Here is a 24,273-nt window from a genome sequence, read left to right on the forward strand (position 1 = left end):
CTCCCCTATCCCTACCCAACCTATCAGCAAGTCCTCTAATTTCTACCCCTACGTGTGGGGACTCTGTCTACTTCTCTGCATTTCTGCTGCTTCTCCACTTGTCTAAAGGCCCATCTACTCTCACCTGGACTATTGCAGCAGCCTCTGATTGGTCTCCTTATTTTCTCTTTGTAGTCCATTCCCCTCAACAGCAGCCAGATGAACCAAATTATATCACTATCCTCCTTAAAATAAACCAGTACTTCTTACACTAAAGAGAAATCCAGATTCCCCACAAAGCTCTATGGGTCCAGCTCTGCCTACCTTTCAAGCCACATCGTATACCGCTTTCCCTTAACCCCTGGGGTCTGACCTCATGATACTCCTTTTTGCCCTCAACCTGCCAACCGCACCCCTGCATGGCCTTTATGTTTGCTGTTTCCTCTGCCTCTCTTTTTCCCTCATGTTTTGGCTCCTTCTTTTTACTTAGAGAGCTTACCTTAAATATTTCTTTGAGGGACCTTCCAGGCCTTCCTTGCCCACCGTATACCCTAGTTATCTCTCCATCCACTCCCACTCCTGGTTCTCTCATCTAAGTCACTCTCAATTGCATCATTCTCTTTTTTCCCCCCTCAGTCCTCTTGAACCAACCCTCTGGTGTTGATTTTTGGCTTCTTTAATGTCCTCCCTCACTAGTGAGAGCAAGATTTGTCTGCCTTGTCCTCCTAGTCCTAAGCCAGTGTCTGGAATGGAACGGATGCTCAGTGAACATTTGTGACATGAGCAAGTGTGTGATGGGTAGCTGTGCTCTGAACTGGGGCTCATGCTGGGCAGGGCAGTACTGTGGACATGGTGGCCACTACAGACTGGAGGTCTGGAGTTCGGCATGTCGGCTTCCTCATTCTGGGACCACTCACTGGCCCGATAAACATCCAAGTATTAGTCTCCATTTTTGTCAACTGTAAAATAGAGTCTCATTATTTTATTACTTTCTAGTTCACAGGGATAATGTGAATACAGATGAAACACTAAATGTAAAATAGTCATCTCCAATTGAAATGATATTGAAATGTATATACAGAGAAATATAAATATATTTGTCTTATGATATTTTTCATATCTTTGTATTATTTTGTTTAGGTTCAGCTACTTCAGTGTTAGAATTTTTGTCCCAAAAAGATAAAGAGAGGATCAAAGAAATGAAGCAGGCAACTGACCTTAAAGCAGCTCAACTCAAGGCCAGGACTCTGGCCCAGAATGCCGCAAGTAGCAGACCGCAGCCCTCCTCTCCTGACGTGGGACACCGCTCTTGGCACGTGGCATCGTGTGGTGGGACAGCAAGAGCCAGCAACTTTAAACCTTTCGCCAAAGATCCAGAAAAGCAAAAACGATACGAAGAGTTTTTAGTAAATATGAAACGGGGTCAGAAAGGTGGGTGCTAGGCTTGGGTCTCCCACGTCTTAGTCAGGGGCAGTGTTTTTACTATTCTGACCCTAGTCTGAGATTTAAAGTTGAAGCGTTCTTCTCTGCCAGTGTTTTGCTTCATCCCAAAACATTGCGAAGATTTCAGGCCCTGGCTCTTGACTTCAAAAAGGGAGAATAATTAGCTTGTGTTTCTCTCTATCTCAGGCCCCAAAGATAACTGTTTAAGTAGAGAACATGCCTTGGTGACTAATGCTAAGCCACAGACCATTTACTGTTGGCAAATGGTTGGCTTCTGTAAGTGTTGCATTTCACACCAAGAGATCAAGGTCATCTCCTACTTTATCTTAAATTAAGGTCCTCACCATCCAGCCCTAAATCATAGTCTAAAATTTGACTTAACAAAGAGAGTTGGCTGTTGAACCATTATGTGGGGGAAAAACGTCACTCTGTGACCTATGAAGTAAATAAATATGGCAAGGCTGAGGAGAAGGCTTGCTGCTATACGCAGTACTCCTTGTGAGAGGTAGTCAGCAAATTAGAGGGGTTGGTTTTCAAAAGCAAATCTTTGTGTGCTGTGCCCGAACTCCCTATTAAGGATCCAGACCCCTAACAATTATTTGTTAAAAAAAAGAAAGGAGTGTTTTTCTGCCAAAACATAGGAATATAGTTAGAATGCACTTAATGTCATTGTGTGGGAGTGGTAACAAGTTCTTTGCTTCGAACAATTAACTAGGAATTAATTCTCTGATATAAGTAGACAGAATTCAATAAAAACATGATTTTGAGGGAGTGAGCAGTAGTATTACCCGCCAGGTACCTCCCCACCATGCTCTTAAAAACCAGGATAAGGATTTGTCTCCTCTAGTGAAATCTATAGGGATACAGTGGGGCCACCAGATGTTCTCCTTTAAGCCCCATGTTTTTCCTAAGAGCGAAGCACTCTCCTGTTCTCCATACTATAGATGCTCTGGAACATTGTCTGGATCCCAGTATGACAGAGTGGGAGCGAGGCCGCGAACGGGACGAGTTTGCCCGGGCAGCCCAGCTGTATGTGTCTTCCCATTCGACCTTGTCCTCCAGATTCACGCATGCCAAGCAGGAAGACGATTCAGATCAAGTGGAAGTTCCTCGAGACCAAGAGGTGTGTCGCCATCATGTCTAAACCTGGTGCATTTTAAAATTAAAACCCAGCACGGCCAAATATTTTAAAACTCTCAGTGAAAAGATCAAAATATACATGGCACTTTAGAATTAGAAGTGATTTGTACGCTTTTAGCTTCCAATGCACTTTAACAAAAATGTAGTAAAAGCAGTTTTATAATTTTGGAAGATTGCTTGAAAACTTTTAAATGGAAAGGCTGTCAGGTCGACTGATGTGACTTCTTGATGAAACAGAGTGAATGTCTTTTCCAGAATGATGTCAGTGATAAGCAGTCGGCTGTGAAGATGAAGATGTTTGGGAAGCTCACCCGAGACACGTTTGAATGGCACCCTGACAAGCTTCTGTGTAAGAGGTTTAATGTCCCTGACCCGTATCCAGAGTAAGTTGGATAAACCTGCCCTTTCCTCAGTGCTTATTCCCCCATATTAAAGCTAATTTTCTTCTTACATGCTCATATAAATTCTTTTTTTCTAGATGAACTTACTTGGAAATGCTTAGAGTTGCAAATTGTGCAGCTTTAACCTCTGTTAATTTGTTACTAAAAAAATAAACATCCAGATAGCAAACTTATTTCACATTGAAGATATGCAACTCAGATATGCCAAGTTATAAAAACTTAATGACTGTCTAATTTGCCACCTTTTCAATGATGCACGTACATTTATATTTAAAATGTTACTTATGTTTTCTAATTCTTTATACAAGTTCAGCACCTTCTCATTTGATTATAAACACTGCAAGAAAGCATATACAGTTGAATCAGAGGCTTTGTCAGAATTTTTAGGTATATAATTTTTTGAACAATGTAGTTGAAAATCCATATATAACCTTCGACTCCCCCAAAGCTTTACTAATAGTACTGTTGACCAGAAGCCTTACCAACAGCACAGTCAGTTAACACATTATTTTGTATGGTACATGTATCATGTACTGTATTCTTGCAATAAAGTAAGCTAGAGAAAAGAAAATGTTAAGAAAGTCATAAGGAAGAGACAATACATTTATAGTATTTATTGAAAAAAAAATCATGTATTAGTGGACTCACATAGTTCAAACTTGTGTTGTTCAAGGGTCAACTGTATTTTTTATCAGTGGAACATTTCCTTAGTGGAAATCCCTCTTCAAAGTTAAATCCTGGTTCTTACTGTAATAAGGAAAATAACTAATGAGTCCTCAAGTTACCCATTATAAATTCTTAAACTGTTTAGAGAAGTGAAAATATCTTAGGGGATCTTTTGAGCCAAGTAGAAGAGCTACTGATGAAAAACATGAGATGGAAAGCTTTATAGGAATTGGATTTGCTTCTCATAGTTGTTATTAACATTATAGTTACATATTTTCTTTTCAACTCCCAGTTCAACTTTAGTTGGCTTACCAAGAGTGAAACGTGACAAATACTCAGTCTTCAACTTTCTGACACTCCCAGAGACAACTTCCTTGCCTACGACTCAAGCATCAAGTGAAAAAGTACCACAGCACCGAGGTCCCGACAGTGAGTAGGAGGCTTCCTCAGGTCCTTGTGCTGAGTGTGATCTCAACCTCTAGCCTATTGGGAAGACAGAAATAAAGGGTCATCTAATCCTGAGTAAACACATAGTGCTAACTCTCCCTCCATTAAGAGAATTGCTCATATGAATACCTTGGCTTATGTTATAATGGTCCAGATGTATACTGTGGGGTTGGGACTCTACTTCAGCATCTGCCACATCCCTATCACTTTGCACGGTGCCTGGCCTAAAGTAGGTTGAATGATGCTCTTGAATGAATTAAAGAACTGTAATGAAGAACTTTTTGTTTGTTTGATAATTCTGATATTATATCTATATCCTATGTTTCAGAATCAAGAAAACCATCCAGATGGGATACATCTAAACAAGAAAAGAAAGAAGATTCCATCAGTGAATTCTTAAGTTTGGCTAGATCAAAAGTTGGTCCACCTAAACAAGAGTCCAGTCCATTAGTAAACAAAGAGGAAGAGCATGTGAAGGAACCACTATCAGATAAGGTATTTGGGGCTTCCAGGTTCTCTTTGTCAGGCTGGCTGTGGCCTTTAACTTTCTCTATGAAGGGCCAGATATTAAATATTATAGGATCTATGAGCCATAGTTTCTATTACTATTCAACTCTGCTGTTGGGTGTGAAAGGAACCACAGGCAATATGAAAACAGTTGGGTACATCTATGTTTCAATAAAACTTTATTTACAAAAACAGGCAGCAGGTTGGATTTGGCCCCTGGCCTGTAGTTTGCCAACACCTGCTCTATAGTCCAACAGTTCGAATCATAGCTTACATCATTTGAAGGGAGGTTATAAACTTCTCTGCCTAAATGGCTTTCACTTAGCATCAACCATTGAAACAAAATTCAATATATTTGTATTGGAAAATGTAATTTTTCAAGCAACAAGTATTCTCTTTTGTGGAGACTACTGAGAAAAACATCTACTGAGCTTTTAAAAAAATTTCTCTTTTAATAGTTAAAAGTTGAACTTAATAAAAAGTTGGTTTTATTTCTTAGCTTCATTTACAATTTTTATTTTATTTTTCAAATTAACCTACATTAAAATTGACTTTTTTTGATTTACAGTTCAAGGAGTTTTTACACATATGTAGATACATGTAATCACTACCACAATCAGGATGCATAATACAAGCCCCTACCCCCCGCCAAAAAAAAACTCCCTCATGCTGTCCCTTTGTAGTCATACCCCCTCTTTACCCTAAGTCCCAGTCAACCCTTGATCTCTGTCTCTATAGTTTTGCTCTTTCCAGAGTTTTCTGTAAATGGAATCAGACAGTATGCATATAGAGCCTTTTGAGCCTGGCTTCTTTCATTCAGCATCATACCTTTGAGATTTATAGATATTTTGCATGTATCAGTAGTTCATTCCTTTTTATTGCTGAATACTATTTTATTGTCTGTGTGTACCACAGTTTGTTGGTTTGTTCACTCTTTAAGGACATAAGGTTATTTCTAGCTTTTGGCTATTATAAATAAAACTGCTATGAACATTTAGGTGCAGATTTCTGTGTAGACATAAGTTTTCATTTTCCTAAGGTAAATTCCTAGTAGTGAGAGTGCTGGGTAATATTTACTTCTAGATTTAACTTTATAAGAAACTGCCAAACTGTATTCCAAAGTGGTTTTTGCTTTAGGTATTTCAAAACTCTCTTCTTAGATGTATACTCTATTTAGGATTATTATTATTTTTTGGTGAATTGATTCTTATCATTATGTAATATCACTCTTTATCCTTGGTAATTTGCATAGTATATATTTTTCCGTCCTATTAACCTAACTATTTCATTATATTTAAAGTGGGTTCTTATAAACAGGTCATTGTCTTTGGGTCTTTTAAAAAATACGTGATAATCTATGTTTTAATTTGTGTGTTTTTTTATCCATGATGATTTATGATGATAGTTCCATGATTAATTTTTTCTTTTTTTATTATTAGTTTCAAGTATACATTAATTTGTGTTTTGATTATTTGTGTTTAATGTAATTTGTTGATATATTTGAATTTGGGTCTACAGTTTTATTATTTGTTTTGTCTGTTCCCACTCTTTTTTGTTCTTCTTTTTCTCCTTTTCTGCCTTCTTTTGTATTACTTGAATAATATTTAGTATTCCATTTTAATATATCTTAATATTTTTACTCTCAATTTTTTTTAGTGATTAGGTATTACAATATACATACTAACCTTTTTGGTTTACTTAGAATTGATATTTTACCATTTCAAGTGGATTGTAGAAACCTCATCACTATTTAGGTCCCTGTTCTCTCCCTGTTTTAAATTGTCTTCTGCACATACACTGAAAACCTTATCGTTATCAGAAACTTTTGATTTTTGCTTGCAGTGGTGTATAAATTTTAAAGAAATGTTAAGAAGATAATAGTCTATTTCATTGACTCAGATATTTGCCATTTCTGTTATTCCTTCGTTCCTGAAGGTCGTTTCCCTCTCTCGTCATTTTCTTTTGTCTGAGGAACTTCTTTCAGCATTTCTTTTAGAGAAGTTCCAACAACTGATTTTCTTAATTTTTCTTAACCTGCAAATGTCCTGTATTTCATCTTCATTCCTGATTTCTTTTAGTTCTTTAAAAATGTTGTACCACTTTCTTCTGGCCTTTCTGATTTCTGATGAGAAATCTATACTCATTCAAATAATTATTTTTCTCCTTATAGTGATGTGATTTTTCCTCTAGGTATATGATTACGATGTGTTTGGGTGCAGATTTCTTTGAGATTATTTTGTTTGGGGTTTGCTGAGCTTCTTGACTCTTTAAGTTTGTCTTTCACCCAATTTGGACATTTCCAGCCATTATTTTTTCAAATATTTCTGCACCACACTTTCACTCCTCTGTTCATTTTTTAAATTTTGAACCACTCTTCTCTGTTCAAATCAGATAATTTCTATTGTTCTGTCTTCAGGTTCACTGACTCTTTCCTCCGTCATCTATATTTTGATATTGAGCTCATTCAGTGAATTTTAATTTTGGTTATTGTATTTTTCATTTATAGAATTCCTATTTGGTTCTTTATACCTTTTATTTCTTTGCTGAAACCTTCTATCTTCTTGTTTGTTTGTCCTTATTCTTGGAGCATGGTTGTAAAAAAAAGGACATTTTTGTCATTTTGGGTTGGCATCTTTTGATTTTTTTTTAAAAGAAAACATGATTTTCAATATTCACAACTTCTTATTTGTTTCTAAATGTCAGAGTTCTTGGTCAGACTTGAAAACACTTTAAAACAAGTCCTTGGCAACCTCCAGATTATTCTTGGTGACCTTGATATCCCTCTGGCCAAAATCTTGAGACCAAAAGGGCATATAAATATTATCTTTTGCAAGTTGAGATTTTTCCTGGTGGTTTAGATACCAAGCAATTTTGGATTGTATTGTGGACATTTTGAATATTATGTCATGGGACCCTGGGTCTCGTCCAAATTCGAAGGAGAACATTGGTTTTTCATTCGGTTTTATTTTGCTAAAGCAGACACTCGACCTAGTTAGGTTCAAACTGCAGTTGCAACCCACGTTCTGTGGGCTGTGGTTCAAAAGTCATTTCAGTCTTCAGAACCTTTATAGTAGTGTTCAGACCTTCCCTGCACGTGTACTTCCCAGGGCTGCTCTGGGACCTGGCTGGTAGTTAACTCCACGGTTCTGTTATCAAAGACTTTGGTTTGCTGCTTAGAGTCAGACCCATGCAAGCATAGCTTAGAGGGGAGCCAGAAGCTCATAGAGCACTTTATAGGATCACCCTTTTCAGCTCCTCCTTCATGAGCTTCCTGACACTTTGAGTCTGTGGGCTCCCTCTTCCATCCTCCAGTCAGAAACCTAGGACTTTCGTTTCCCTGCTCTGCCTTATACTTCCTGTGACTTTCTCTGCAGCTGGAATCAAGTGGCAGGAGGATAGGAAGGCGGAAAAAGCAGTGGGATTCAGTTCAGTGACATAAAACCCTGCTCGTGGATTCTGGCTCTGCGATATGGTCATTAGATTAGAAAGCCTTCTGATTGTTTCAAAAACCTATTGAGATAGTATTTGGGTAATTTTGCCTGGAAAGTCTTGGTTCTTGCTTTTTCATTTATTAGTCATGTTACCTTAAGAAGGTCTCTTCCCCTCTCTGGGGTATTTAATATTTTTTCTTTGGAAACTTTCTGAGTGAGCACACCTTTTGGTGTAAGGTGTGTGTGGGGGTGCGGTGAGGGAGCTTCGCAAACATAGATGCTGTATATTTGGTGTGTGTTGTTGCTGTCACTTAATTCTATTACAGCTCCTATTACATTCTGGAAAAAAAATTTCTAAGAGTAGAATATCTCATGTACTTATATCAGTTCTGCTTGTACATTTAATAATCTAGACAATCATTAAAAGCCAGAACTGTCTGAACACAGAAGTCGGCCAACTGTCATTCAGTTTATTGCCCATACATGTAACATTGGTATTTGTGTTTTGCTATAAATATATCTGATTCATGATTTTTCTAGGAATTGTTACCATGATTTCCTGTGTTTCAGTGTAGGGCTTTTTCTTTTGACTTTTTGTATGATTAAAAAAAAAATTTGAAACAATCTCAAAAATTTAAATACAGTACAGATCATTTTTTCCCTAAACCACTTGAGCACAAGTTGCCAGCCAGACGCCCCATCATCTCTGTGTTTCCTTCAAAGGACATCCTCCTATATAATCACAGTATCTCCATCAAAATCAGGAGATTAACACTGATATATTACTGTGATCTAATCTTCAGAATCCATTCAAATTCTACCAGTTGTACTAATAATGTCATTTATAGCAAAAAGGATGCAGTTTGGCATCACTTGTTGCATTTAAGCTGTCAATCTCCTTATTCTCTTCAGCCTGGGACAGTTCTTCAGTCTTTCCTTGACTTTTATAATCTTGATACTTTTGAAGATACAGGCCACTTTGTTATAGAATGTCCCCCAATTTGGGCTTATCTGATGTTTCCTCATGACTAGATTCAGGTTCTGCATCTTTGGCAGGAATTTCTCAGAAAGGATGCTGCTGTGCTCTCATTGATCCCGTCATTGGTCCCAACAGCAAGATGTTGATTTGTCCCATGACTGGTGATGTTCACTTTGAGTAAGGTGGTGCTTGCCAGGTTTTTTCACTGTAAAGTTAGTTGTTTCACCTTTCTAATTAATAAGTACTTTTATTTATTCATTTTAAATTCATTTTTACTCAATCATTTAAAAAAATATTTAAGAGCTTTAAATATAAATACCCTGTTTCTCATCAAACTATTTCTTTATATCACTGTGGACTCATGGTTTCTTCTTTTATCCTAATGGATACATTTGGTACTATCATTATTTATTTTACTGCTCAAGTGGTCCTAGTTTGGCTAAATGGAGCCCCTTCAGGTTGGCTTCTGTGTCCTTTTGCTATATCCCTCTTACTCCCTCTTACTCTCTGAGCATGTCCTTGCGTTCTGGCACAGTAAGATTTTCTGGGCTTCTCTTATTATTTCTCAGCTCCAGCTCTAGACTCAGTCCTTTCTCCAAGGTACCCTGGTTACTTTTAGTGAGGATTGGTCTACTTTTCCTCTTCATCTTCTAAAGTAAAATAGTTTACTTTAAAACCACAAATGCCACTGTCTTGTACCAGTTTCGTCATGTGAGTATTTGTAAATTTGCTTCGTAAATTGGAGGTGGTGTGGTCTGGGGGAGGGACCCCTGGCTGAGAGCATGGAGAAGAGCTGGGTCGTAGAGTCCAGATCCAGTCCATGGCGCTTACCATGAGTGCATCACTGACAGAGGCTCTCATCTCTGACCCGGGTTCTCCAGTGGTAAAATGGAAGGACTAAGTGAATCCTGATCTTGGCTGGTCCTGAGGCTCCCTTGTATTCCTTAGCACATTATAGTACCTAGTGTCTTTCTGGTGGTAAGCTGTTGGAGGATGGGAATGGCGTCTTCTTCATACCTTTGCTTTTTGTTTATTGAACCGAATGTGTACAAAGTTACTGCCTCTTTATTTGGTTAATATGACTGTCCATATTTGGACTTCTTTTAGGAAGGATGATGTGTAATTGCAAAGGGAAGTTCTGTGGACATTTTATCAGCATGTTCCTGGCTCCCTCTCCATTGTATGGAGGGCTCAGCATTCTCTTCAACATTTTCATATTAGTAGTCAGTCTTCATTGCATTGGATAGACTCTTGAAGAAGGGACAGAGGCACTGTGCTGTTTCCTACTACATATTTTTGGGTCCTCTGCAATTCTGATTAATGACCTAGCTCCATGAGAGATTTTAGCTACTTCTGCCATTCAACACATTCTGCAGTTGTCGAATCAGAAACACCACAAAAATAAGTGCAGTATGAGTGATCATTGTTTAGTTAGGTAGTTAGTATGTAGGAATGGAGACCAAGTACCTGAGCATAAACATCAGAGTGTGTGTGTGTGTGTGTCTGTGTGTGTGTGTTCTAGAATGTTTTGCTTCTTTCACCCTTGCTTCTTCATTTCTGACTCTTATTTCACTGTTAATACAGCCGGTAAACAAAGGTGTGGATTCACAGACTGAAGGAGAAGGTAGCCGCCCATCCATGGACTTATTCAAGGCCATCTTTGCCAGCTCCTCCGAAGAAAAGTCTTCATCCTCTGAGGATGAGCAGGGTGACAGCGAGGATGATCAGGAGGGTACTGAGGAGGCCAACTTCAAAAGTTCCCAAGAGACTGACTTGGTGGAAACATCATCTGTGGCACACAGTACGTCAGTATTTCGGACTTTGGGATCTAAAGAAGGAAATGATGATGTCTCTAAAGAAACTGCTGCTTTGTTTAGTGTGTAATTTTAAACTAGGATAGTTGACAATCAATGATGTTTTAACCTTTTATCATTTTAATTGGGGTAAAGCAGGGTTCCATTTTTTCTATCTGGTATATTTTTAGGATAGCTGTGTTCAATAATGTTGATTTTCCCACTTACTCTGGTTGAATTTCCTACTTACCCTGGTAGTAAAGTTTTCATTTTAAAAAAATAGCTTTTTTTTTTTTAAACCTGATTGATGAGGTGGTGCTAGGATTGATTACTGGATAACATTTGGTCATGAAATATAAAGGCGTCTTCCTGATTTCCTCTATATAGGGCACTTTGCATGCTCTGGATCAACCATCAGATAAGCATTGCCTGGTCCATAGGAGCACTTGGTAGATGGGGTCTATTCTCATTACTATGAGTCTGACATTTGGTTAGTAGCATGTCTGCTTGTTCCAGTTACCCCAGTCAGGAGTTTTGGCATAAGGAAGGAGGCTGTCTGGTACTTGCAATGGCAGGAGCCCTTTCAGATGCTTGGGTGGGTAGTCAGAATTTCTCATTTCAGTCTTAGAATATTCTGCCTGCCTCTGTCAGCCCGTGGTGGACTTGTGTACAATTTTTGAGGGCCTTTAACCAAAAAGTTATATAATGGTACAAAATATTGTTTCTTCTTAGGTGATTGCAAATGTCAGTCTATTTCTTATTTTTGTGGAAAAAACTGAACTTGTATTTTATTCAAAGTCCTATATACTTGAATTTTATAAATAGAAAAATATAGAGAGTTTAAGTCCCTTGGAATCCTTCTTCCCAGAGAGAGATAACCACTGTGAACACTCTTGATGCGTATTTTTCCAGACTTTTCCCACTTTTAGCTCTTCTATCTGAAAACATCTGTTTTAAAAAATGAGATTATTAATGTGAACATGATAATTTGTTTATATTTAGTTTTTCTCCTCTTTGATAATTTGAGTGAAATTAAGCCTTCTGAGCCAGAACATAGGCTTATATCCCTGTTTGTAAGTTTTATTTTTCTCAGATAGCCCTTCCTTGAGGACATCTTTGAACACTTCAGGCCACAGTAGGTGATCTAGAGCGTGTGCTTTACATACCCTTACGTTACAGCCACTGGTGCACCTGGTTGCAGGCACCCTCGTGTGACTGTCTTCCCAGTTCTAATGCCCATGAGGCTGGAGGTCAGGTCTGCGTGTTCACTGCTATGTCCTCAGCACCTGGCATGAGCTAGTTAAGCAAAGTGGTGAAGAGAAACACATGTTCTCTGGTGGCAACAGACATTTATTAGAGATGCAAACACATTAATATTTGGCAAATATATGAAATACCCTGGTGTTTTTCAGCTAGCGAGTCGCGCCCCCAGGAGCCTACAACTTCCTTCCTGATACAAAAGATGCAGATAGATGAAAGAGAAGAGTTCGGCCCACGGCTGCCTCCCGTCTTCTGCCCCAGTGAGTCGAGAGCTCCTTGGTTCACCTCTTTGCATCGGCACCAGAGTCTCCCCTGAGATATGGCAACTCTGTGTTATGTCCACCCTTCTAATCCAACATGAGGCCAACCGAATATATACATTGTTTCTGGTTTATCTGTTCTCAGCCGCATTTTGAAACTCACTATTACTCCACCTAGTGCCTAAATTATGATAGCTATTGCTTTATAGGTTCAGAGACCTTTACACTTTTTTTTTCTTTTTAAATTTCAGATACTTACAATAGAGTCCTAAGTATCTCGAATGTTGTCACTTATAGAAAAGAAAAGCAAAAATCTAGGACACAATGATGGAAAGGGAATTGCAGGGAGAAGGGTACTGTAAGACTTTTTATACTTTGGCTAATGTAGCAAATCAAATCAAATCAATTCTTTCAGAAGTAAATACAGCCCATCCTCCTCCCCTAATAACTGTTAACAGTTCCTGTTCAGTGCCATCTGAAATTGACATCTCTCATTAAAATGTTTAGACTAGTTTCTCACCTGTTTGAAGGCTGGGTTAACAAACATCTGAAGACATGGCCCAGGTATATAAATAACATCTGAGTCAGTTACCTACTTTATAGTTTCCTATATTGTCCACATATACATATTGGTTTGGTTAATTAACCTAGCCTTCAAAGAGATAAGAAGCAGAGAGGAGTAAAAGTGTAAAGTGTTGAAAAATTGCAGTGAATGTATTTCTTATTCGCTTTAGTTATTCAAATCTTTAGCTTAAAATAAGTGTGTCAGCTCTTGTCTTGAAAGCTAAGTTAGTTACGCCATGTCCTAGACTGTCCTTGATATCCTTGTAATCGTTAATAACTGAATTTGGTCTATTGAGGGGAAATGGTTTTCCAAAAACTAACATTAAAAAAAAAAAAAAAGTTTGGGAAGGTCAGTTTTTGAAATATTTGACCAAAATATGTAACTAGAAAACTGTAGGCAACTCTTAACTGGGTTTGGAAAATATCCACTTTTGAACCACCTTAGAATTTTTCTTTAGGTGGAAAAAGGTGATGTAATAATTTATACTATTTCTGTTACTGTGACTTTTTGCTGATTTGGGGACCTGGAAATGAACAACCCACGAAAACATTTTGGTCAGTATTTGGAGGTGGAGAATTCAGGTGCCTGCAACTTGTCATTTTAACGATTACATATATCATGTTGCTCTGGTGCTAGTTTTTGGTGTTTCTTCTGATAATACAAATTCATGTCAAATGTGCTTTTGTAAAGAGAGGATGATGTGAGAGGAGCTGACATTTATGTGCCAGATTCCGGGCTATGGGATTCATGCGTGTGGTCCTATCCAATCCTCTCTATGTCCCTAAGAAGACAGGGATTTTTGTTATCCCTTTTTTATAGAAGGGGAAACTGAGACTCAAAGAGGTTAAGCAATGTGCCAAAGATCACAGCTGGCTGCAGAGCTGAGGTTCAGACTCTGGTTCATCTCTGAGCTCACCTGAGGATGTTAAATTACAAAAGGTTTATTGGCATTCTTTATCTTCATTTGACGTCATCTGACAGAAAAGGCTGTGTCAGATACTGGTTGGGTCACACAGGTCTTATGTTGAGGTTTCTGCAGTTTCTAAATATAGAGCTAACGTGATGTGCTAATCCATTTGTTTATCAGTGAGGTAGGGCAGGAGTTCTACCTTAATGTTAAACATCAAGGCACATTCCCAATTCAATCAATTAGCCTTTATTTTCCCCTAGAGTTCGCGTGCTTATTACATTTGTATTTTAGATGCCCGTCAGAAACTTGAGGCTCCTCAAAAAGAGAAACATAAAAAGAACAAAGAAAAACATAAGACCAAGAAAGAACATAGACGGAGGAGAGAGAAGGTGAGTAACTTCTGAGTGTTCCAGGATCAGGGTGTGGGGTCTGATGCTCCTGCTTCTGTCGTCCAGACAGACTCTCAGATGTGACACACGAAGCCCATCGAAGAGTGCATCTTGTTGCCAGGATGAGGGCACATGGGTTCCTCGACACCCTGACAGAAGTGTGGACTAGACATTCAATGTAAACTCTCGATTTTCAGAACTTTGTTTTTATTCAGCCAGACTATTTAAACTGGTTTTACTTTGAAAAATTTTAAATCCGTAAGCATTAAAAAGTATGAAAAAGGACATTTAAGTGTCTTTGAGTAATGGCTGAGTTTTAAATAATGAAACGATTTTATTTAATTATTCATTCCATATTAATGGAGGTATTCTTTTGAACACTTCTCAACTACTTTGTCATCATCATACATAAAGATGTTGGTCCATAGCTTGCCATTTGAAGTGAAGGAAACCTGAACGAGTAGTGCGTGTTCACTGTTGACATCCCTCATTTCATCGTCCGTGTCTTCTTTTCAGTTAGGCACAGGCTTTTAATTCAGTTAATGTTAGTGTCAGGTACCCAAAGTCGTCTGGGCAGTAGTTGGATCAATTAGAAATAGTTCCCTTACTGGCTGTCAGAAAAAAAGATTCCTGAGCATAGAGGGTAAGAAAAGTTCTCTTGTAGAGAAAGGAAAAAAATTGGTGCTGACAGGTTCAAAAATCAAATTCGTTTGTTTCTTAGCAGTGTACATGCTTTTCTCTGACTTCCTACCAATTTCTTCTTTGTGCATTTCTAGGGCACTTGCCATCCTGATGTGTAGTTTATCACATATGCCTAACAAAATGGACCAGTCAGGTTCATAGGAGGTGGCAGGGGTCACCTTGGATAAGATGGGGGCTAAGTGTCGAGACAATATCCTGCCTATATCCTTCTGGTTCTGCCGTATGTCACTAGAGGGTCATTTCTATGAGTGTGTGCAGGTGGAGAGAGTGCACAGCTGTATGTTCCTGGTCTGTCTCATACTAAATTAAAGCTCAATCCAAATGAGATTTTTTTGTTTTTGTTTTTAAATAACTCTAGCTATCAAATGTCTCATTATCCCGAATTAGGGAGGGAAACATGTATGTGTGTGTATCTTTGTCCACCACTAACAACTCCTTCTTTTTCTTTTTTAAGAAAAAGAAACACCGGAAGCACAAACACAAAGGCAAGCAAAAGAATAAAAAATCAGAGAAAAGTAGTAGTTCTGAGAGTACAGACAGCAGTGACAGCCAGAGTGGTGAAGAAGGAACCGCAGACATGTCACCCCAAGAACTGCTGAGACGGTAGGCAACGGGAGACAGTGGTTTTCAGAGACCTTTCAAAGGCTTATTAAAATCTTGTTGTATTTGCTTAGAGGCAAATGTCAGAAATGATAAATCTGCATATTAGTCTTTTTTAAAAAGTTAATTTTTAATTACATAAGTAATATGTGAATATATTATCATTGTGAAAGTTCATACCTTAGAGATAAAACATAAAATGGCCCCTGACCAATTCCCCAAACCTCCTCTTTCCACGGTAACCTCTGCTGTCACTTTCATATGTAACTTTGAAGAATTTTTTGAACAACCACACACATGTAACATACATATACACACATTTTGTTATGCATTTTTAATATAATATAATTTTATGTAGCATAAATCTATAAGGTATGAACATTTAGAATGAATAAATACTGTCCAGTTGTTTCCAAAAGTGGCTGTATCAGTTTAAATTATGAAAGCAGCTGTTATTGTATCAATTACAAACAGTATAAAAATGTTTGCCAGTATGATGGGTAAAGAATGGCATCTCATTTTAATTTGCATTTCCTGGATTGTTAGTCAGGTTGCGCATCCTTTGCTATGTGTCTCAGCCTTTGCCATGTGCTCTCTCGTGAACAGCTTGCTCATGTCCTTTGCACAGTATTCTGTTTTCTGTTAGTTTCTTTTACTGGTTTTTAGGTACTGTTTTACTGATTTTTAGGGATTAAAAATAATAATTCTGGATATCAATCCTTTTTGTTTTACTGTGTTACTTATCATATGATTTTAACTGCCTTTATTGTATAGAAACTTTAAGTTTTGGTGCACTCAACTTTACCAATTTTCTTTGTTGGTCTGTTTTACATTTTTGTTTTTTAAAGTTTTTCATTACACACACACACACACACAATTCTCATGCTTTTATTATAGTTTTGTTTTTGTTTCGTATATTTGGATTTTTTTTTTTTTTTTCAAACAGAGTAAGGTAGGCATATAATTTATCTTTCTCCAAATGGATAGGCAATTGTATCAGTTGGGGTGAGTAAGCTAGCTGCGATTAAAAAGAACCCCTACATCTCAGTGGTATAGAACAGTGAAGCCTAATAGAATTGAGCTGTCTGGTTTTTCAGTTTGTATCTAACTTTCCTTCTCTCTCACTTTTATTTCATTTTCCAGGCTAAAACGTCTTCCGCTAAGGAGGCAGTAATTGAATTCTGCCCTGGCCTGTCCTAGCACCAGATCGCTTCCAGGATAGAAACGCATTGAATGCTCAGTTAATACGTTGTACAGATTGTATTTATATGTAAATTCATGCTGTAAAATAATTTTTAAAACCTTGACATTGCAAAGGCTGTCTTGGAAGGTTGCAGAAATTGCTTTCTATTTTTAATTTTAGTGTCAAACAAATTCAGACTGTACAGTTTAATTAAAATGAAAATTTTTTATTCATGAATTTTTTTCTTGAAATTTTAAAGCAGAGGTGAAAAGTGAAGCCTTTCTATTGTTTTGTTAGGAAGTAAGCAGAGTCCGGATAAGGACAGTTGGACTTAGTTAAGAACTTGCACAAGAAGGAGACAGTCCCTTGCTTTCTGACGCCTGTGGTTTCCCTGGGAGAGTGGTTCCTCCCTCTGGGGGTTGATGGTGGTGGCCAGGAGTCCAGTGTGTGGCGCAGTGCCACGATCTCGGCAAGTGGCCTCAGCCTCTCAGGGTAGATGTCACCAAAGTGTCTGAGGCACCCAGACCAAGAGCAGGAGAGTGTGCATCCACTCCTTGCTCTGAGGCCGCGTCATCTGCACTGATGAGACCTTTGAAAAAACTATAGACGCTTTTTACATTATCAAAGTAACATCATAAAATGAGAACAATTTTAAAAGGAAGAAAGGCACTTCTACCACTTCTATCCATTCAGACATGGCAACCTAAGCTTGCTTGCTATTTTTTTTTATGCCTACAGCACCTAGTATTCCTAGGTGGTCTCCCATCCAAGTACTAACCACGCCCAAACCTGCTTAGCTTCCGAGATCAGAAGAGACTGGGCACGTTCAGGGTGGCATGGCCATAGACTCCTCCAGTCTTCCTAGCAGTGGGATCGCTATCGACCAGATGTGACATTTCGTTCTCTGTTATTGTCACTGGCATTGTGACAGATATTTCCTTCATGTTCTTATATAGTATGTCTACCTGCCCCTAATAGCTGCGTCTTAATTCATCCAGGGCCTATTCTCTAACTTGTTGACTATTTCTCTGTTGTCAACATGAGTGGGTTGGGCCGGAGCCCTTACACAGGCAGAGGACACGGAAATCGTCCTGAGGGAGGGAGCCAGGAAGACCCAAATGGAGGTCGCGAGGATGGGACCACTGGTTTCACATGCTTGGCCTTGTTGTTCCTTTTGTGCCCAGAACGTGAAGCCCATTTTTCCCGGGCGCGGGGCGGGGTTGGGGTCGGGGAGGGTGGCGGATCGAACTATTTCTGCAGCGAGTGAAGGCAGTGAGATGGCCGAGCCCGGGGAGGGCATGTTAGTTCCAAGGGCTGGGCACCGAGCCGTGGGCGCGTGGGGCCGCCGTTTGCCGCTAGACCCCAGTGTCGGCCACCAGCAGGCGGGGCTCCGAGATGGCTTCCCAGACACCGCGCTCCCCCAGCTCCCCAAAAGCCCAGGACAAGAACAGGAAGACAGCGCTCCAGGAATCCACCATGCAGCCGCCCGTGGTCCCAGCGGCCGAGGGCGCACAGGAGTCCCACAAGGTGCCCTGGGCTACCTTGGTCAAGGCCTACACCCAAATACAGCTGTCGATCTTGGAGGCGCAGCGGGGCCGGCTTCTGGCTTCCCTCAACCCTCTGGACTTAAACCAGGACTTGCCACCACCCATGCCTCCGATGCCTGAAAAGAAGTCTTGGGGCGACCAGGAGCCCCTCTCCAAGGTCAGAACCGCCCCTGGGGTGGGGGTGGTGGCTTGTTCCACACGTGGGGAGGGCACAAGCTGGCAAGAAACCTGTGAGAGACCCACCTGGCTTTGCTAGGACCCCCAGTGAAACCCTGGGTCCAGTCATCTGCCAGAGACACACCTGGTGGGCAGAGCCTTGGAAGTAGCCCAGGCGCTCCCCGCTGTCATCTCTGAGGAAACAGGGCTGTCCTAGGAGAGGAGGACTGTGTTCCAAAGTGGCTACCCTGACCCAACCCAGACCCAGTAGTCTCCAGCTGAGCCTCCCAAATGTCCCTATGATGATGCTCCCAAGTGCCTACCCCAGGGTCAGTGGAGGAGCCCTTCCCACCCATTAAACAGCACCAAAAGTAACAGAAAACTTAGAGTAATAATAAAGTGAAATAGATAAATAAAAACCTAACAATACTACTTTGGTATCTGAGAGACATTACATTGATGAAACAAAGGCTGGCAGATGGAAAGAGGAAATAATCTGCGAACAGAGAATTCTTGGGGATGAAAGAGGATTTCCAAACCCAAATTGGAGAGGGGAGAACTGAAACACAAAATTAGAAAATAAACTCATGAGATTCTCTGAGCACTCAGAGAAAAATATATAAAGGAACAATAATTATGAGAGAAAAGATGAGCATGCAAGAGAGATCTAGATCCTGAAGAATCAACATACATGTAAGAGGTGTGGAGAGAAGGAAAGAAATCAGAAGGAAACAGTGAAGAAAACCTCCCTGGGTTGAGGAAAGACTGCTCACGTGGACAGAGATGTCAAGTTCAATGCAAGCTTGCAGGGGAATGTGACCTACACCTGGTGAATGCATTCACTGCAAGGCTCGGAGCAAGGTTGTCCCACACACATGAAAAAGCCTGGGATCAGACTGAGATCCAGGCTTCTCCAGCCATTGGAAGACCACTGAGCAGGGTCCATAACTGGGGTTATCGATCGGCTGTCTGTCTCTGTCCCGTCCCTGTTCCCTTCTCCCCCGAAATGGGGTCTCCATGGGGAAGTGTGTTTGAAGAAAAAGCAAAGTGTGTGCCAGTGTTTTCGCTGTGTTTTTAGTTGTGCTCTTCTGATTTTTAAGTAAAGTTAAAGGAACGAACAGGAAATGTATTTTATTTGTCTTCTCAGTAGAACATCCTCGATTCAAATTCAATAGACATAAAAGTTTTTTTTTTTTAAGAATTAAATGTCTCCCTAGCACCCTTCCTCCCCAACTACCCATTTCCCTCTACAGAGACAATGTTTCTAGTTTCTTCTATGTCCTTACAGAGATATTTTATCCATTTACCAGCACATACGTGTACATCCCCCCGCCTTTTTTATATATAAAGGCAAAATTTAGGTCTCTTCTGCATCTGGTTTTAGTATACTTTGGAGATCTTCCCATATCAATGAAGAATACCTTCCTTGATCTGTTTTTACCGATAGTATCCTATTGGCTGGCTGTTCCCTGATGACTTTAATCAGTCACCTATGGATGCACATTCAGATGGCGTATGATTTTTTTTGGCCTGAAATTTTTTTCTTTTTTTAAATTCATCTGTATTTGTCACTACCTTTTAAAGCCGAATGTGATTTAAGCACTACATTTCCAGCCACAAAACTTGCTCTAGTTACTTTCAAATGGCTTTACAACACGCCTAGGTAGGTTTATAATTTTGCCACTCTAAACAATACTTTTTTTGGAAAACAAGCTCTATGGGTAGTTACTCCCATCAGGTTGGTTTATCTTGACATACTGATTTCTAGATGGCCTAAGGTTTTATGATCCATTAGAATGACAGAAGTTGAGAAGTTCTATAAAACTCTGAGAGGGAAGTTTGTGATCTAAGAATTCTCTACCTGGCTAAATTGCTGATTTTCCAATAAAGGCAACAGACATTTTCTTCAGAGCTGCAAAAACTCAGAAAGGATGCTTCTCTCTGAGGAAAAAGTTACTCGAGGGAACACTCAGGCGAACAACAACAACAACAAATGAAAATTTAAGAACTCAAGAGAAAGAGGAATTTAGAATAAGCAGAGAGGAGCAGTGACTGAAAAAATATACTTTGGAGATGTTTATATGGTGAGATCGATGTGATTGTGTAGCTCAATGAAAACGTCCTATGTCGCAATTTAAAATTGTCTCAAAACCTTCCCCTGACTTTCTGGAATATTAAAGATGAAGACGGTGGCCTTCCAGGCCATTTCGAATCTGGCTCATATCCCTGTTCTCGTTCTCTCTGACTTGCTGACTTTCAGGCAGATGCAGGTCTGCTCCCGTCAGGGTCGCCTCTGGCCGCCACCACCCCCCAGGAGGCTCTCCCTGCCCGGTGGTCTAAAGCAGCCCTCTGGCTTCCCTCTTCACGGCTCTAGCCTGTGACCTGGCACCACGTCCAGGCCATTTGATGGCTGCCCCCCACCACCCCAGCTCCTGACAGCGGGAACCTGTTCAGCCCCCTGCAGCACCCACACCCCCTCGGTCCTGTGGCACCTAGGACAAATGAAGGACTGCTACACATATAAAAGAAGTAACTTGCTTTTACAAAAAGTAGACAGTCATTTTTGTTAGCGCCTATGAAAATGTATCCATGTGTTCAGAACCTCTCTCCGCAGCACCTCGGGGTCTCTCTCCTTCCCTAATGGACCCCAAAACTGCTATGCACAGAAAAAACTGCGAGGAGGTCCCCAGAAAGGTCTGGATGGGGTTAAAAGGATTTCCCCTTTTCGCATATTCGTCTCTGCTTTCCCAGAATGAAGTTGTTTTTTAAGGAAAGAAACCGGGAAGACCTGAGACTCTTGCCTGGAGGCGGAAGCAGCTGGCTGAAGGCGTGCATAGAGCTGGGGGTGGTCCACCCGGGGCTGCCGCCAGCATTGCCGGACAGGTCCCCATCCCGTGGGCGCCACCCCGCCCGGCCACTGGCTGGTATGCCTACGCCCCCGGCGGCAGGGCCCCAACCCCTCCTTTCTGGGTCCCATGTTCTCACTTCCCTTCATACCGCACTGCCCCAGACTACGTCCCCTTGCCCCGCTATAACGTCTTCCTTCAGGGGAGGGGGAGAGTGGAACATCTCAAGCTTGCTCTTTTTTTAAAAAAAAACAAAACAAAAACAAAAACAACCCCCCCTTCTTTATTGAGGTGGGTCCCACGTTCTCACTTCCCTTCATACTGCACTGCCCCAGACAGACTACGTCCCCTTGCCCCCATACAACGTCTTCCTTCTCAAGCTTGCTCTTTTTTTTTTTTTAAACAAAAACAAAAACAACCCCCCCTTCTTTATTGAGGTATAATTCCTATATCATACAACTAACTCTATGTAGATGTAGAGTTCAATGGTTTTTAGTGTATTCACAGAGTTGTACAACCAGGACCACGATCATTTCAGAAGAAACCCCATACCCATTATCAGGCATTCTCCATTTCCCCTCAAGCTGTCGTCCCCACTCTAGGCCACTACTAATTAACTTTCTGCCTATAGAATTGCCTGTTCTGGACCTTCCTAGAAATAGGATCAAGCAGTATGTAGTCTTTTGTTTTTTGTGACTGGCTCCTCTTCCTTAGTATAATATTTTCAAAGTTCATATATGTCGTGGATGTATCAGTACTTCATTCCTTTAAAAAGTATACATATATGTTTTTAAAATAGACTTTATTTTTTAGAGCAGTTTTAAGTCCACAGCAAAATTGAGCAGAAGGTTTAGAGATTTTCCAAATATTCTCTATGGCCACACATGCATGGCTTCCACTTTATCAACATACTCCCCACTGAATGAAATATTTGGAACAATTGATGAGCCTATAATGACACCCAAAGTCCATAGCTAACATTACAGTTCACTCTTGGCGTTGTACATTCTATGGGTTTGAACAAAAGTGTAATGACATGTACTAATCATTATGGTATTGTGAATAGTTGCACTGCCCTAAAAAATCCCTGTGTTCCACCTGTTCATTCCTCCAACCCTCTTAACCCCTGGTGACCATTGACCCTTTACTGTCTCCATAGATTTTCCACTATATCATGTATTTGGATATGTACAGTATATGGTCTTTTCAGACTGGCTTCTTTCACTTAGTAATGCACATTTAAGTTTCTTGCACGTCTTTTCATGGTTTGAGAGTTCATTTCTTTTTAGCACTGAAAAATATTCCATTATCTTGATGTACCATAGTTTATTATCCATTCAACTACTGAAGGACATCTTCAGTTTCTTTGAGGTTGCTTCCAAGTTCTGGCAATTATGAACAAAGCTGTTATAAACATCTGTGTGCAGGTTTTTGTGTGAACATAAATTTTAAACGCCTTTGGAAAATACCAAGGCATGTGATTGTATGTTAAGGATGTTTAGTTTTGCAAGAAACTGCCAAACTGTCTCCCAAGGTAGCTGTACAATTTTGTATACCTACCAGCGATGAATGGGAGTTCCTGTGGCTCCACATCCTCATCAGCATTTGGTATTGTCAGTGTTCTGGATTTTGGCCATTCAAATATTATTATTGTTATGATTTGGAAATCCCTGATCACATAGGATGTGAAACATCCTTTCACATGCTTATTTGCTTTCTGTGTATCTTTCTTGTGAAGTGTCTATGAAGGTCATTGGCACATTTTTTAATACTGTTGTTTATTGTTTATTATTGTTGAGCTTCGAGAGTTTTTTTTGTTTGTTTGTTCATTTGTTTGTTTGTTTTTTGGACAGAGGAAGTAGTATTTATTGGTGAGCATATAAGGAGGGGACAGCACCAAGACTCTCATGAGTGCAAAGCCTGCCATTTGTCCAGGAGACCACAATTAGGAATGTATTAGACCCCACAACCATTGGGATGAGCTGCTTTTCAGCTACCATGTCTTCAAACTCATCTGCATTAAACTTAGTAACTCCCCACTTCTTGGAGATATGAATCTGTTGGCGGCCAGGGAACTTGAACTTAGCCTTGCCTAGAGTCTCGATCACATGCTCTTTGTTCTGCAGCTTGGTGCAGGTGAACATGATTGCTTGGCCAAAGTGGACCCTGGCCATTGTGCCCTGCGGCTTTCCAAAGGCACCCTGCATACCTGTTTGGAGTCTAAATTGGGGACAGTGTGAGGTCAGACATGAGTGTCCACTGGAAAAGGGCTGTCTCCAAGGTCCCTTAGGGCAACTCATACAAGCAACAGGTTGCATACACTACCAAGGATGCTGCTGTTGCACACTAGGCCCCCATGGAGAAAAGAGCACGTTTGGTTTAATTGGCCTAGTGAGCTTTGAGAGTATTTTGTATATAGTTTCCCTCGGTATCCTCAGGTGATTGATTCCAGGACCACCGCCTCAGATACCAAAATCCACAGATGCTGAAGTCCCTGGGTAAAATAGTGTAGGAGTTGCATATGCATATTCTCCCATATACTTTAACTCATCTCTAGATTACTTATAATACCTAATACAATGTAAATGCTATGTAAATTGTTATACTGTATCTTTTAGGGAATAATGACAAAAGAATGTCTGTACATTTTCAGTACAGATGTAACAATTTTAGGCCTAACTACATAGTACATATCAGGAACAACATAACCTTTATTTATTTATTTGTTTTTATAGTTTCGATTCATGGTTGGTTGAATCAGCAGATGGAAAATTTGACGATGTGGAGGGCCAACTCTGTTTTGGATAACAATCCTTTCGTAAATGTGTCTTTTACAAATATCTGCTCTTGGTCTGTGGCTTGTCTTCCCATTCTCTTTAAAAAATTTTTTTTCCAGCTTTATTGGAATATAATAGACAATTAATTGCTCGTATTTACATTGTACAATTCAATGAGTTTCTTTTTCAATTATAGTTGGCGTACAATATTAGTTTCAGATGTACTGCACAGTGATTAGAGATCCATATAACTCACAAAGTGATCACCCCACTAAATCTAGTACCCCTCTTC

The 24,273-nt window shown here is 40.0% G+C and overlaps 2 protein-coding genes, 1 non-coding gene and 1 pseudogene across 3 annotated transcripts in view; 2 read left to right on the forward strand and 2 right to left on the reverse strand.

The window, feature by feature from the left end:
- Positions 1-16,892, forward strand: part of GPATCH1 (G-patch domain containing 1) — a 38,539-nt gene extending 21,647 nt beyond the window's left edge. The window contains exons 11-20 of the mRNA XM_006926782.3: positions 1,120-1,410; positions 2,367-2,545; positions 2,818-2,945; positions 3,922-4,058; positions 4,405-4,571; positions 10,578-10,794; positions 12,199-12,306; positions 14,073-14,170; positions 15,327-15,475; positions 16,616-16,892. Coding sequence (XP_006926844.1) covers positions 1,120-1,410; positions 2,367-2,545; positions 2,818-2,945; positions 3,922-4,058; positions 4,405-4,571; positions 10,578-10,794; positions 12,199-12,306; positions 14,073-14,170; positions 15,327-15,475; positions 16,616-16,646 — 1,505 coding nt within the window. The 3' untranslated portion in view covers positions 16,647-16,892. The remainder of the gene's footprint in view (positions 1-1,119; positions 1,411-2,366; positions 2,546-2,817; positions 2,946-3,921; positions 4,059-4,404; positions 4,572-10,577; positions 10,795-12,198; positions 12,307-14,072; positions 14,171-15,326; positions 15,476-16,615) is intronic.
- A 492-nt stretch (positions 16,893-17,384) lies between these two features.
- LOC112474834 lies at positions 17,385-17,503 on the reverse strand (annotated as a pseudogene).
- Positions 17,504-17,905: 402 nt separating this feature from the next.
- The window catches only part of WDR88 (WD repeat domain 88), a 61,891-nt gene continuing 55,523 nt past the window's right edge, over positions 17,906-24,273 (forward strand). Inside the window, exon 1 of the mRNA XM_006926890.3 lies at positions 17,906-18,359. Within this exon, the coding sequence (XP_006926952.1) occupies positions 18,051-18,359 (309 nt within the window). The 5' untranslated portion in view covers positions 17,906-18,050. The remainder of the gene's footprint in view (positions 18,360-24,273) is intronic.
- On the reverse strand, positions 23,473-23,597 carry LOC112474667. Its single transcript, XR_003044521.1, has one exon. It is a non-coding gene; the product is annotated as a small nucleolar RNA SNORA70 (small nucleolar RNA).

The sequence above is a fragment of the Pteropus alecto genome, unplaced genomic scaffold, assembly GCF_000325575.1.
Source record: "Pteropus alecto unplaced genomic scaffold, ASM32557v1 scaffold7, whole genome shotgun sequence".
Taxonomy (NCBI): domain Eukaryota; kingdom Metazoa; phylum Chordata; class Mammalia; order Chiroptera; family Pteropodidae; genus Pteropus; species Pteropus alecto.